This window comes from Salmo salar, chromosome ssa05, assembly GCF_905237065.1.
Source record: "Salmo salar chromosome ssa05, Ssal_v3.1, whole genome shotgun sequence".
NCBI classification, from domain to species: domain Eukaryota; kingdom Metazoa; phylum Chordata; class Actinopteri; order Salmoniformes; family Salmonidae; genus Salmo; species Salmo salar.
In genome coordinates, this window is record NC_059446.1 from 77,474,471 (window position 1) to 77,490,154 (window position 15,684).

Genomic DNA, 15,684 nt, shown 5'->3' on the forward strand with positions numbered 1-15,684 from the left:
CTATCCTACAGCAGGTCAGTGGTCCCTAATGTATTTCTATTGATCGACAGCATCTTGAAGTTTGACTTACTATGACTGTGATACGTGGTTGTTGTAGTTGTTGTGGAATCGTTAGGTTATATTACTTGTTAGATATTACTGCATGGTCGGAACTAGAAGCACAAGCATTTCGCTACACTTGCATTAACATCTGCTAACCATGTGTATGTGACAAATCAATTTGATTTGATTTGATTCTTCTCTCCAGGGATTCTGTTTTGGGAAGGCCGGTGAGATTCTGACCATGAAGCTGAGACTGATGGCCTTTAAAGCCATGATGAGACAGGCAAGACAGTTTATTTAGGCTTATAGGGTGTTTAATAAAGGCAAGACAGTGTATTTAGGCTTATAGGGTGTTTAATAAAGGCAAGACAGTGTATTTAGGCTTATAGGGTGTTTAATAAAGGCAAGACAGTTTATTTATGCTTATAGGGTGTTTAATAAAGGCAAGACAGTTTATTTAGGCTTATAGGGTGTTTAATAAAGGCAAGACAGTTTATTTAGGCTTATAGGGTGTTTAATAAAGGCAAGACAGTTTATTTAGGCTTATAGGGTGTTTAATAAAGGCAAGACAGTTTATTTATGCTTATAGGGTGTTTAATAAAGGCAAGACAGTTTATTTAGGCTTATAGGGTGTTTAATAAAGGCAAGACAGTTTATTTATGCTTATAGGGTGTTTAATAAAGGCAAGACAGTTTATTTATGCTTATAGGGTGTTTAATAAAGGCAAGACAGTTTATTTAGGCTTATAGGGTGTTTAATAAAGGCAAGACAGTTTATTTAGGCTTATAGGGTGTTTAATAAAGGCAAGACAGTTTATTTAGGCTTATAGGGTGTTTAATAAAGGCAAGACAGTGTATTTATGCTTATAGGGTGTTTAATAAAGGCAAGACAGTGTATTTATGCTTATAGGGTGTTTAATAAAGGTGTTTAATTAGACTTATAGGGTGTTTAATAAAGGCAAGACAGTGTATTTATGCTTATAGGGTGTTTAATAAAGGCAAGACAGTGTATTTATGCTTATAGGGTGTTTAATAAAGGCAAGACAGTTTATTTATGCTTATAGGGTGTTTAATAAAGGCAAGACAGTTTATTTATGCTTATAGGGTGTTTAATAAAGGCAAGACAGTTTATTTAGGCTTATAGGGTGTTTAATAAAGGCAAGACAGTTTATTTAGGCTTATAGGGTGTTTAATAAAGGCAAGACAGTTTATTTAGGCTTATAGGGTGTTTAATAAAGGCAAGACAGTGTATTTATGCTTATAGGGTGTTTAATAAAGGCAAGACAGTGTATTTATGCTTATAGGGTGTTTAATAAAGGTGTTTAATTAGACTTATAGGGTGTTTAATAAAGGCAAGACAGTGTATTTATGCTTATAGGGTGTTTAATAAAGGCAAGACAGTGTATTTATGCTTATAGGGTGTTTAATAAAGGCAAGACAGTTTATTTATGCTTATAGGGTGTTTAATAAAGGCAAGACAGTTTATTTAGGCTTATAGATTGTTTAATAAAGGCAAGACAGTGTATTTAGGCTTATAGATTGTTTAATAAAGGCAAGACAGTGTATTTATGCTTATAGGGTGTTTAATAAAGGCAAGACAGTTTATTTAGGCTTATAGGGTGTTTAATAAAGGCAAGACAGTTTATTTATGCTTATAGGGTGTTTAATAAAGGCAAGACAGTGTATTTATGCTTATAGGGTGTTTAATAAAGGCAAGACAGTTTATTTAGGCTTATAGGGTGTTTAATAAAGGCAAGACAGTGTATTTATGCTTATAGGGTGTTTAATAAAGGCAAGACAGTTTATTTATGCTTATAGGGTGTTTAATAAAGGCAAGACAGTTTATTTAGGCTTATAGATTGTTTAATAAAGGCAAGACAGTTTATTTATGCTTATAGGGTGTTTAATAAAGGCAAGACAGTTTATTTATGCTTATAGGGTGTTTAATAAAGGCAAGACAGTGTATTTATGCTTATAGGGTGTTTAATAAAGGCAAGACAGTTTATTTAGGCTTATAGGGTGTTTAATAAAGGCAAGACAGTTTATTTATGCTTATAGGGTGTTTAATAAAGGCAAGACAGTTTATTTATGCTTATAGGGTGTTTAATAAAGGCAAGACAGTTTATTTAGGCTTATAGGGTGTTTAATAAAGGCAAGACAGTTTATTTAGGCTTATAGGGTGTTTAATAAAGGCAAGACAGTTTATTTATGCTTATAGGGTGTTTAATAAAGGCAAGACAGTTTATTTATGCTTATAGGGTGTTTAATAAAGGCAAGACAGTTTATTTAGGCTTATAGGGTGTTTAATAAAGGCAAGACAGTTTATTTAGGCTTATAGGGTGTTTAATAAAGGCAAGACAGTTTATTTATGCTTATAGGGTGTTTAATAAAGGCAAGACAGTTTATTTATGCTTATAGGGTGTTTAATAAAGGCAAGACAGTTTATTTAGGCTTATAGGGTGTTTAATAAATGTGTTTATTTAGGCTTATAGGGTGTTTAATAAAGGTGAGACAGCTTATTTAGGCTTATATAGTGTTTAATAAAGGTGTTTATTTAGGCTTATAAAGTGTTAAATAAAGGTGTTTATTTAGGCTTATAGAGTGTTTAATAAAGGCAAGACAGTTTATTTAGGCTTATAGGGTGTTTAATAAATGTGTTTATTTAGGCTTATAGGGTGTTTAATAAAGGTGAGACAGCTTATTTAGGCTTATATAGTGTTTAATAAAGGTGTTTATTTAGGCTTATAAAGTGTTAAATAAAGGTGTTTATTTAGGCTTATAGAGTGTTTAATAAAGGTAAGACAGTTTATTTAGGCCTATAGAGTGTTTAATAAAGGTGAGAGTGTTTATTTAGGCTTATAGAGTGTTTAATAAAGGTGAGACAGTTTATTTAGGCCTATAGAGTGTTTAATTAAGGTGAGAGTGTTTATTTAGGCTTATAGAGTGTTTAATAAAGGTGAGAGTGTTTATTTAGGCTTATAGAGTGTTTATGGGCTTATATAGTGTTTAATAAAGGTGCGACTGTTTATTTAGGCTTATAGAGTGTTTATAGGCTTATAGAGGTTATAGGGCTTATGGAGTGTTTATAAAGGCTCAAATAGGTTACAGAGACAATTTGAACATGTAACTCTCTTCGTCCTCCTGTAGGAGTTGGGCTGGTATGACAGTCACAAGAACAGTGTTGGAGCTCTCACCACTAGACTGGCTACAGATGCAGCACAAGTACAGGGGGTAGGTAGTAAGTACACATGAACACACAACACACACACACACACACACACACACACACACACACACACACTAACCCTCCCTCCCTCCCTCTCCAGGCTACAGGAGTGCGTTTGGCCACTCTGGCCCAGAACGTGGCTAACCTGGGCACCAGTCTGATCATCTCGTTTGTGTACGGCTGGCAGCTGACTCTTCTCATCCTGTGTGTGGTACCTGTCATGGCTGTAGCTGGAGGCATACAGATGAAGATGCTCTCTGGTCACGCCGTCAAAGACAAGAAAGAGCTAGAACAGGCTGGCAAGGTACACAACCACTCACACACACAGTCTTATTCACTCTCTTCATAGCTCCCAAAATGTGCCACGTTCTTCTCTCGAGTCTAACCAGTGTGTGTGTGTGTGTGTGTGTGTGTGTGTGTGTGTGTGTGTGTGTGTGTGTGTGTGCGTGTGTGTGTGTGTGTGTGTGTGTGTGTGTGTGTGTGTGTGTGTGTAGATTGCCACAGAGGCCATAGAGAACATCCGTACGGTAGCGTCTCTCACCAGAGAGCAGAAGTTTGAGTCTCTGTACCAGGAGAACCTCATAGTGCCTTACAAGTACGTGTGCTACAAAGTTGGTCATTTCCATGATAAAAAGTCCTGTGTTTTTAATGTGTCAACAGTGTCAGTCTTGTAAATGTACTATATTACGTTTGTTTATGTAATCACCCCTCTCTTTAATCTCTCTCTCTCTCCCCCCTCTCGCTTTTCCTCTGTAGGAACTCTCAGAAGAAGGCCCATGTGTATGGCATCACATTCTCCTTCTCTCAGGCCATGATCTACTTTGCCTATGCAGGTTGCTTCCGCTTCGGAGCCTGGCTCATAGAGGAAGGCATTATGACCTTTGAAAATGTCTTCCTGTGAGTACAGCAGCTACCTTTGATTGGGTTACTTCAGTCATGTGTCCATGTTCACAACTGTCCTTATAGCCTTTTCCTATGTCACTATAAGGCCATGTTGGAACGACTCAATTGCTTCCCTAATATGGATGCTGGGTGGAACAGTAGTGTACCGATGTGTGTATACATTGTACAATACAGCTCAGGTACAGTAGTGTACCGATGTGTGTATACATTGTACAATACAGCTCAGGTACAGTAGTGTACCGATGTGTGTATACATTGTACAATACAGCTCAGGTACAGTAGTGTACCGATGTGTGTATACATTGTACAATACAGCTCAGGTACAGTAGTGGAGGACGTGTGTATACATTGTACAATACAGCTCAGGTACAGTAGTGGAGGATGTGTGTATACATTGTACAATACAGCTCAGGTACAGTAGTGGAGGATGTGTGTATACATTGTACAATACAGCTCAGGTACAGTAGTGGAGGACGTGTGTATACATTGTACAATACAGCTCAGGTACAGTAGTAGAGGATGTGTGTATACATTGTACAATACAGCTCAGGTACAGTAGTGGAGGATGTGTGTATACATTGTACAATACAGCTCAGGTACAGTAGTGGAGGATGTGTGTATACATTGTACAATACAGCTCAGGTACAGTAGTGGAGGATTTGTGTATACATTGTACAATACAGCTCAGGTACAGTAGTGGAGGATGTGTGTGTACATTGTACAATACAGCTCAGGTACAGTAGTGGAGGACGTGTGTATACATTGTACAATACAGCTCAGGTACAGTAGTGGAGGATGTGTGTATACATTGTACAATACAGCTCAGGTACAGTAGTGGAGGATGTGTGTATACATTGTACAATACAGCTCAGGTACAGTAGTGGAGGATGTGTGTATACATTGTACAATACAGCTCAGGTACAGTAGTGGAGGATGTGTGTATACATTGTACAATACAGCTCAGGTACAGTAGTGGAGGATGTGTGTATACATTGTACAATACAGCTCAGGTACAGTAGTGGAGGATGTGTGTATACATTGTACAATACAGCTCAGGTACAGTAGTGGAGGATGTGTGTATACATTGTACAATACAGCTCAGGTACAGTAGTGGAGGATGTGTGTATACATTGTACAATACAGCTCAGGTACAGTAGTGGAGGATTTGTGTATACATTGTACAATACAGCTCAGGTACAGTAGTGGAGGATGTGTGTATACATTGTACAATACAGCTCAGGTACAGTAGTGGAGGATTTGTGTATACATTGTACAATACAGCTCAGGTACAGTAGTGGAGGATGTGTGTGTACATTGTACAATACAGCTCAGGTACAGTAGTGGAGGACGTGTGTATACATTGTACAATACAGCTCAGGTACAGTAGTGGAGGATGTGTGTATACATTGTACAATACAGCTCAGGTACAGTAGTGGAGGATGTGTGTATACATTGTACAATACAGCTCAGGTACAGTAGTGGAGGATGTGTGTATACATTGTACAATACAGCTCAGGTACAGTAGTGGAGGATTTGTGTATACATTGTACAATACAGCTCAGGTACAGTAGTGGAGGACGTGTGTATACATTGTACAATACAGCTCAGGTACAGTAGTGGAGGATGTGTGTATACATTGTACAATACAGCTCAGGTACAGTAGTGGAGAATTTGTGTATACATTGTACAATACAGCTCAGGTACAGTAGTGGAGGATTTGTGTATACATTGTACAATACAGCTCAGGTACAGTAGTGGAGGATGTGTGTGTACATTGTACAATACAGCTCAGGTACAGTAGTGGAGGATGTGTGTATACATTGTACAATACAGCTCAGGTACAGTAGTGGATAATTTGTGTATACATTGTACAATACAGCTCAGGTACAGTAGTGGAGGATTTGTGTATACATTGTACAATACAGCTCAGGTACAGTAGTGGAGGATGTGTGTGTACATTGTACAATACAGCTCAGGTACAGTAGTGGAGGATGTGTGTGTACATTGTACAATACAGCTCAGGTACAGTAGTGGAGGATTTGTGTATACATTTTACAATACAGCTCAGGTACAGTAGTGGAGGATGTGTGTGTACATTGTACAGCTCAGGTACAGTAGTGGAGGATGTGTGTGTACATTGTACAGCTCAGGTACAGTAGTGGAGGATTTGTGTATACATTTTACAATACAGCTCAGGTACAGTAGTGGAGGATGTGTGTGTACATTGTACAGCTCAGGTATAGTAGAACACACCCGGCCCAGCTCATCTAGGCCTGACAGGAATGTCCAGTATTACAGTGGTCAAAGGTGGTTGTGGTTAATCATTACCTTACTGGGAAGTGTGTTGGAGGTCAACGCTGATCTAGGGACTCATCACCATAGCAACAATGGCCATATAGCCATGACATGTCTAACATGTGACCCATAGAAATGGATGTTATAGAGTAGATATCAAGACTAAAGGCTTAGATAACATTTTATTTGAAAAGGTGTACATAAGGCAGTCATAACACTGTCATAACAGCAACATAACGTCTGTCATAAACAGATGTTACTATTGTCATTAAAGCTGCAATATGCAACTTTTTGGGCGACCCAACCAAATTCACATAGAAATGTGAGTTATAGATCTGTCATTCTCATTGAAAGCAAGTCTAAGAAGCGGTAGATCTGTTCTATTTTCTATATTTCCATGCATTCGTTTTTTAAGTTTAGTTTTTGCGTCTTTTACTTTAGTTTTTTTTTTTACAGCAGCTTCAAACAGCTGAAAATACCATATTTTGGGTTATTGAAAATATATTTCACAGCGGTTTAGATCGTACAATGATTCTATTCTACTTGTTTTGTCACATAAACTAAAATTAGGCACACGATGGCAGAGCGATTTCCTACATATTGCTCCTTTAAGTGTCATGCGGTTGTATTATTTCACTTTCAATGTGAAGTTCAAATTTCTCTGGCATGACTTCAAGATAATTTAAGTTTAACCTAAATTGGACTTTAGCGAGCTTGATACAATAGTTTCCGAGCTTGATACACTGTTTTAGCATTTGTGACGCAAAACCAATGCAAATTTTTTCGTGCTTCATGTCCAAATCATAGCATCTTAAATTGATTGTGTAACTCGATGCAGTTATTTATCGCTTTTCATTACAGTGTTATCTCAAAGCTCTACATGGGCAAATCATTTGAATCAAGGCAGGAAATAGCAAGAGTAGGCTAGGTGCTAAAATACTTTTCAGATTAGGACTATGAGAAAGATAGTCTGTAGAAATGTGTTTTAAAGGCTCCAGTTGATGTAGCGGCTCTCAGATGGTCAGGGAGAGCATTCCATAGGCGAGGGGCAACGGAGCAGAAGACTCGGTGCCCCATAGTACAGAGACGTGCCTTGGGGACTTGAAGCAGTGGTGATTTGGACATGATTTGAACATGAAGCTCGTAAATATAATATCGGTAACATTGACTTGCATTGGATTTGTGCCATGAATGCTAAAATGTTACCATTTGGAAACAGTGGCCAGGTAAACAAAACCAAAGCAGCCCATAGACTGCTTACAGGGTAAGGAAACCAATATGTAATTTTGAACTTTGGGTGAACTACCCCTTTAAGATACATGTTAGACAGACAGAAACCTGCTCTCTCTGTCTCTCTCCAGGGTGATCTCTGCATTGTGAACTATCCCTTTAAGATACATTATATATACAAAAGTATGTGGACACCCCTTCAAATGAGTGGATTTGGCTATTTTAGCCACACCCCTTGCTGACAGGTGTATAAAATTGAGCACATGGCCATGCAATCTCCATAGACAAACATTGGCAGTAGAATGGCCTTATTGAATAGCTCAGTGACTTTCAACATGGCACTGTCATAGGATGCCATCTTTCCAACAAGTCAGTTCGGCAAATTTCTGCCCTGCTAGAGCTGCCCCAGTCAACTGTAAGTGCTGTTATTGTAAAGTGGAAACGTTTAGGAGCAACAACGGCTCTGCCGCGAAGTGGTAGCCACATAAGCTCACAGAACGGAACCGTCGAGTCGAACTGCAAAATCGTTTGTCCTCGGTTGCAACACACTACCGAGTTCCAAACTGCCTGTGGAAGCAATGTCAGCACAATAACTGTTCGTCGGGAGCTTCATGAAATGGGTTTCCATAGCCAAGCAGCCGCACACAAGCCTGAGATCACCATGCACAATGCCAAGCGTCGGCTAGAGTGGTGTAAAGCTCGCCACCATTGGACTCTGGAACAGTGGAAAATCGTTCTCTGGAGTGATGAATCACGCTTCACTATCTGGCAGTCCGGGTTTGGTGGATGCCAGGAGAATGCTACCTGGCCCAATGCATAGTGCCAACTGTAAAGTTTGGTGAAGGAGGAATAATGGTCTGGGGCTGTTTTTCATGGTTCGGGCTAGGCCCCTTAGTTCCAGTGAAGGGAAATCTTAACACTATAGCATACAATGACATTCTAGACGATTCTGTTCTTCCAACTTTGTGGCAACAGTTTGGTGAAGGCCCTTTCCTGTTTCAGCATGACAATGCCCCCATGCACAAAGCGAGGTCCATACAGAAATGGTTGGTAGAGAACAGTGAGGAAAAACTTGACTGGCCTGAACAGAGCCCTGACCTCAACCCCATCTAACACCTTTGGGATGAATTGGAACGTCATTGGGTCACGTGATGTTTAGAAGCCCCAAAAATGTTATTTGGCACTATATATAACGATTTGTTTTTAGTGTATAACCTGTTCTCTGTCTCTCTCTCTCTCCTGGGTGATCTCTGCAGTATGAACTATCCCTTTAAGATACATGTTAGATAGATCGTTACCTGTTCTCTCTGTCTCTCTCTCTCTAAAGGGTGATCTCTGCAGTATGAACTATCCCTTTAAGATACATGTTAGATATATTGTAACCTGTTCTCTGTCTCTCTCTCTAAAGGGTGATCTCTGCAGTGCTGTACGGAGCCATGGCAGTAGGAGAGGCCAACTCCTTCACGCCTAACTACGCCAAAGCCAAGATATCAGCATCTCATCTTATGTTCCTCATCAACAGAGAACCTGCCATAGACAACTGCTCACAGGAGGGAGAAACACCGGTACACACACACACACACACACACACACACACACACACACACACACACACACACACACACACACACACACACACACACACACACACACACACACACACACACACACACACACACACACACACACACACACACACACACACATCACACCCAGTGGCTATCACAGTGGAGAGTTATGGAGTGATTGTATAGTACATGCCAGGAGATTATTTCATGAACGGATGTTCTTCTGCCTCCCTCTCTTCCCTCCAGGACCACTTTGATGGTAACGTGCGTTTCCAGGGGGTGAGGTTCAACTACCCGTCCCGTCCAGACCTTGCTGTCCTGCAGGGACTGGATCTGAAGGTGCAGAAGGGCCAGACTCTAGCCCTGGTGGGCAGCAGTGGCTGTGGGAAGAGTACGACCATACAATTACTGGAGAGGTTCTACGACCCACTACAGGGCACAGTGGTGAGTACACACACACACACACACACACACACACACACACACACGTTTTCACACACGTGTATACACACATTGATTATTAAAGCTATATGTACTGTACGTTTAATGACCACTGTCATCAGTCAGACAGTGAGATATTTGCTGGAATTTTTATATGCAAAAATCCATGAAAACATAGAGCCCTCATGTGTCTCCATGTGTGACTGTGTAGATATTCTCCTACTGAAACACGGTTCTATAATTACTGATTGACAGGCCAGGATGTTGACACTGTTGCTTCATAACGCTCTACTATTCTGGCTCTACTGTACTGAGACCCTGTACTGAGACCTTGTGGGTTATGATCCTGCTCAAAGTGCATTTGTGTGTTCATGTGGAGGTTATTGCCCTGCTAAGGCCACTGATAAAATGACAAACACTAGAGGATTATCCAACTTTGATGTTAACTCTTCCTCCTCCTCTTCTTCCTCAGATGTTGGACAACAGTGATGCTAAGAAGCTGAACATCCATTGGCTCAGGGCCCAGATGGGCATCGTATCCCAGGAGCCTGTGCTGTTTGACTGTAGTCTGGCAGAGAACATTGCCTACGGAGACAACACACGCAAAGTTACCATGGAGGAGATCCAGAGGGCTGCTAAAGCTGCCAACATACACAGCTTCATAGACGACCTGCCTCAGGTACACACTAATACTTCTACTGTCACCACTACTACTACTACTACCACCAATACTACTACTGTCACCAATACTACTACTACTACTACTATTACTACTACTACTGTCACCACTACTACTATTGCTACTACTGTCACCAATAATACTGTACTACTACTGTCACTAATACTACTACTACTGTCACCAATTCTACTACTACTACTACTACTACTTCTACTACTACTTCTACTACCGCTACTGCTAATACTACTGTAAGCATCTTCTGCTTTTGTAAGCACCAATACACTAATAGTGGCTGCATGGTCAGATAACCACAGACAGACTGATAGTGGTATCAGCTTCTCTCAGATGCCATGCCAGAGATAACACTGCAGGTCATTACTGGAGTAATGTCATCTTAGTGCTGTTCCCTGTGTAAGGGTGAACTGTCTTTCACTCTGAGGGCTTACCACCTGTAGGACTGAAAGAGGTTATGAGCTGGTTTCACACACAGATTAAGCCTAGTCCCAGACTAAAAATAGATTTTAAATGGCCTACGTGTGTTAGTCCCGGGCTAGTTTTAGGCTGGGATTCAATGCAAGGCGCATTATAGGCACAGAGCACTACACAGCCAACAATGCGCCTTTCAAATACATTTTCCCCAGATGTTCACGGAGATCGCGTTCATGGGAAACGCTGCGCATGTCAGCTCAATCGTAAATTGAATCCCGGCCTTAATCTGTGTCCGTAAAACCAGCCCTAGGTGTTATGTCATGTGTGAGATGACGAGGATAACCTCTTTCTTTCCCTCCATCTCCTCTTCCCTCCATCTCACTGAGTAGAAGTATGACACCCAAGCTGGTGACAAGGGGACCCAGTTGTCAGGAGGACAGAAGCAGCGTATAGCCATTGCCAGAGCCATCCTCCGCAACCCCAAAGTCCTGCTGCTGGACGAGGCCACCTCCGCACTGGATACAGAGAGCGAGAGGGTGTGTGTGTGTGTGTTTGTGTTAAACTATATATACAGTGGGGAGAACAAGTATTTGATACACTGCCGATTTTGCAGGTTTTCCTACTTACAAAGCATGTAGAGGTCTGTAATTTTTTATCATAGGTACACTTCAACTGTGAGAGACGGAATCTAAAACAAAAATCCAGAAAATCGCATTGTATGATTTTTAAGTAATTCATTTGCATTTTATTGCATGACATAAGTATTTGATACATCAGAAAAGCAGAACTTAATATTTGGTACAGAAACCTTTGTTTGCAATTACAGAGATCATACGTTTCCTGTAGTTCTTGACCAGGTTGCACACACTGTAGCAGGGATTTTGGCCCACTCCTCCATACAGACCTTCTCCAGATCCTTCAGGTTTCAGGGCTGTCGCTGGGCAATACGGACTTTCAGCTCCCTCCAAAGATTTTCTATTGGGTTCAGGTCTGGAGACTGGCTAGGCCACTCCAGGTCCTTGAGATGCTTCTTACGGAGCCACTCCTTAGTTGCCCTGGCTGTGTGTTTCGGGTCGTTGTCATGCTGGAAGACCCAGCCACGACCCATCTTCAATGCTCTTACTGAGGGAAGGAGGTTGTTGGCCAAGATCTCACGATACATGGCCCCATCCATCCTCCCCTCAATAGGGTGCAGTCGTCCTGTCCCCTTTGCAGAAAAGCCTCCCCAAAGAATGTTTCCACCTCCATGCTTCACGGTTGGGATGGTGTTCTTGGGGTTGTACTCATCCTTCTTCTTCCTCCAAACACGGCGAGTGGAGTTTAGACCAAAAAGCTCTATTTTTGTCTCATCAGACCACATGACCTTCTCCCATTCCTCCTCTGGATCATCCAGATGGTCATTGGCAAACTTCAGACGGGCCTGGACATGCGCTGGCTTGAGCAGGGGGACCTTGCGTGCGCTGCAGGATTTTAATCTATGACGGCGTAGTGTGTTACTAATGGTTTTCTTCTTTCTTTCTCCAAAAAGTCCGATCTTTGTCCCCATGTGCAGTTGCAAACCGTAGTCTGGCTTTTTTATGCCGGTTTTGGATCAGTGGCTTCTTCCTTGCTGAGCGGCCTTTCAGGTTATGTCGATATAGGACTCATTTTACTGTGGATATAGATACTTTTGTACCGGTTTCCTCCAGCATCTTCACAGGGTCCATTACTGTTGTTCTGGGATTTATTTGCACTTTTCGCACCAAAGTACGTTCATCTCTAGGAGACAGAACGCGTCTCCTTCCTGAGCGGTATGACGGCTGCATGGTCCCATGGTGTTTATACTTGCGTACTATTGTTTGTACAGATGAACGTGGTACCTTCAGGCATTTGGAAATTGCTCCCAAGGATGAACCAGACATGTGGAAGTCTACCATTTTTTTCTGAGGTCTTGGCTGATTTCTTTTCATTTTCCATTGATGTCAAGCAAAGAGGCACTGAGTTTGAAGGTAGGCCTTGAAATACATCCACAGGCACACCTCCAATTGACTCAAATGATGTCAATTAGCCTATAAGAAACTTCTAAAGCCATGACATCATTTACTGGAATTTTCCAAGCTGTTTAAAGGCACAGTCAACTTAGTGTATGTAAACTTCTGACCCACTGGAATTGTGATACAGGGAATTATAAGTGAAATAATCCGTCTGTAAACAATTGTTTGAAAAATTACTTGTGTCATGCATAAAGGAGATGTCCTAACCGACTTGCCAAATCTATAGTTTGTTAACAAGAAATTTGTGGAGTGGTTGAAAAATGAGTTTTAATGACTCCAACCTAAGTGTATGTAAACATCCGACTTCAACTGTAAATCTCTATGTGGATTCATGATACAGACGTTTTAACTACTGGATGTATTTGTCTCTGTTCTCCCTCCTTCCCCAGGTGGTGCAGGACGCCCTGGATGTGGCTCGACAGGGCAGGACGTGTATCGTGGTGGCCCACCGCCTTTCCACCATCCAGAACGCTGACCTGATCGCTGTCTTCCAGAAGGGAGTGGTGGTGGAGCAGGGCACTCATCAACAACTACTGTCCCAGAGAGGAGTATACTACTCACTGGTTACCACACAGCTGGGCCATGGCAGAAACTGAGGGAGGAGAGAAAGATGGGGGGAGGGAGAGGCTGAGGGTGCAGGGGGTTGCTGGTAGGGGCTGAGTGTGCAGGGAGGGGTTGAGGGTGTATTTTGTATATAAAAGGAAGAGGTGGTGGTGCTGTATTTCAGTTATTTATTCAAAAAGTATCACATCTGTACCATAGAGTGCCTGTGTGCCAAATGAATACATGGAACGCACACACATATACACACACATCTGCGCATTACTGTAAACTGCACGGAACTAAGCCAATGAGACTCTGAAGCAGTGTGTATCCTCAATATTCAGATTATTACATTGATTTGTTCAATTGTTTTGGGCTTAAAGTAAAACTCCACCCAAAAACTATATTTTGGTATTTATTTCATTAGTCCAGGTTATGTAACTTTCAATATACAGAAATCATCCCTATATGGGGCAGCAGGTAGCCTAGTGGTTAGAGCATTGGACTAGAAACCGAAAGGTTGCTAAATCGAATCCCCGAGGTAAAAATCTGTCGTTCTGCCCCTGAACAAGGCAGCTAACCCACTGTTCCTAGGCCGTCATTGTAAAGGATTTGTTCTTAACTGACTTGCCTAGATAAATAAAATGATGCATTTTGCATCATATCATATGAAGCAAAAGGCATCATACAGGGATGATTTCTGTATTTTGAAAGATACATATCTTGAAATTTTGAGTGCTGACAAGCAAAACATTTGGGACCATGTCAACAAAAATGAAACAAATACCACAATATCGTTTTTGGGTGGAGTTTTCCTTTAAAGGCCCAGTGCAGTCAAAAACTAGATTTCCCTGTGCTTTATTTATTTCCACACTATCAGGTTGGAATAACACAGTACACAAAATAACTGCACTACACTGCATTTGCACTCTGTTCATCTCTCTGCATTTAGATATATTCATACTGACACTGTAAAATTGTACATCCACTGTATGTCATCTGTATACCAACTTATATATTTTCACACTATGAGAGAATAAAGGTGATTCTAAAATTGTGAAAATTATGAAAATGCCCTTTTAGTATAAGAGCTGTTTGAAAAGCACGCCTGAAATTTCTGCCTGCTTTGGTGGGATGGAGTTTTGGCCTACCTGGTGACATCACCAGGCATACATTGGTTAATAGACCAATAAGAAAGAGTTCCAAAACTCTGACAATAACAGCTAGTTTTCAGTTTTCCCCTCCCCACTCCGACAGTCCTAGCAAAATTCTTGCTTGAGAAATTGCTCTTCACTAAGAAGGAAATTTAATTTAAAAAATGTACATTTTAATTGAAAACAATCACAATAAGGTACTTAATTGTTACCCAGAAATTATTTGATATTGCGATAAAAACAGCTGCATTGGACCTTTAATTTTGAGAGGAATTATATTTTTAATTATCATGAGATGTGGCCTTCCAAACTGTCTCTGTGCTATGCTCATGCTACTGGAAGTGCCTGAGGTATTTAAAAGGAGTTCCTGAATGTTTTGTTTAACTTAACTGTAGGTAATATGCTGAGTGATATACACACACCTGAGCGTTGGGGCTCAAGCACTAACAGTATATTGATACAAACCACGTTCCTGTTTCTACAATTACACTGAATTAACTGACCTCTGCTTGGGTATGTACTGTATGTATGCATAACTTTTTTCCTTATGTAAACAGGTATCATTAATAAAGATGTTTTATTTGAATATTTGGGCTCATGACATGATTCATTCACTTTGATTTGTCAGTTCAATCACACCAAACAACTTTCATATTCAATGAAACATTTTCCAAGTTTACATTGTCAGTAAGTCAATACTATAATGTTCCTACTGTAAAGTGGGTTACATCATTTTCACTACTTTAGGCATTAAAACAGCTTCTTTTCATTCTGTTGAATCAAATGCAGCGCTCGTCTTTTATCACTTTTCTATCATTTACAACAAAAAAACATGCTGAAAACCTCAAGAATGTCTGAAAGGTATTAACACAATGGCAGTGTTCGAGAGCATCAAAACCGTGATGTATCATGGGTAAATTGTGACAGGAATGTTCATTATTACAGACCTCTACTACATAAAATGGCATATTGCATAGGGTGGCAGCCTATGGATCTGGCATAGGAGTGGTAGAGTTATTCAGCAGCTTTTGAAGTCTAAAAAGTCAGGTCAATTAGGGAGCTATTCAATCAAAACCACTAACCAGATCTCTGGGGACAGACTAAAATAAGGACACAGCAAAAAGGCACATTTGAATTTACTT

At 40.7% G+C, this 15,684-nt stretch overlaps 2 protein-coding genes and 1 long non-coding RNA gene across 5 annotated transcripts in view; 2 read left to right on the forward strand and 1 right to left on the reverse strand.

Moving 5' to 3' along the window:
- LOC106576009 (ATP-dependent translocase ABCB1-like) overlaps positions 1-15,128 on the forward strand; it is a 31,687-nt gene extending 16,559 nt beyond the window's left edge. For both annotated transcript variants that reach the window (XM_045718988.1, XM_045718989.1), the window contains exons 19-28: positions 248-325; positions 3,189-3,272; positions 3,368-3,571; positions 3,762-3,862; positions 4,024-4,164; positions 9,104-9,260; positions 9,510-9,707; positions 10,177-10,383; positions 11,202-11,348; positions 13,235-15,128. In XM_045718988.1, the coding sequence (XP_045574944.1) occupies positions 248-325; positions 3,189-3,272; positions 3,368-3,571; positions 3,762-3,862; positions 4,024-4,164; positions 9,104-9,260; positions 9,510-9,707; positions 10,177-10,383; positions 11,202-11,348; positions 13,235-13,441 (1,524 nt within the window). In that variant the 3' untranslated portion in view covers positions 13,442-15,128. The remainder of the gene's footprint in view (positions 1-247; positions 326-3,188; positions 3,273-3,367; positions 3,572-3,761; positions 3,863-4,023; positions 4,165-9,103; positions 9,261-9,509; positions 9,708-10,176; positions 10,384-11,201; positions 11,349-13,234) is intronic.
- LOC123743180 (uncharacterized) lies at positions 4,171-6,636 on the forward strand. Its single transcript, XR_006769994.1, has 2 exons — positions 4,171-6,279; positions 6,408-6,636. It is a non-coding gene; the product is annotated as an uncharacterized lncRNA (long non-coding RNA).
- LOC106596185 (peroxisomal carnitine O-octanoyltransferase-like) overlaps positions 15,103-15,684 on the reverse strand; it is a 20,649-nt gene continuing 20,067 nt past the window's right edge. For both annotated transcript variants that reach the window (XM_045718993.1, XM_045718994.1), the window contains exon 16: positions 15,103-15,684. This exon is cut by the window's right edge and continues 950 nt beyond it. The gene's annotated coding sequence lies outside the window, so the exon portion shown is untranslated.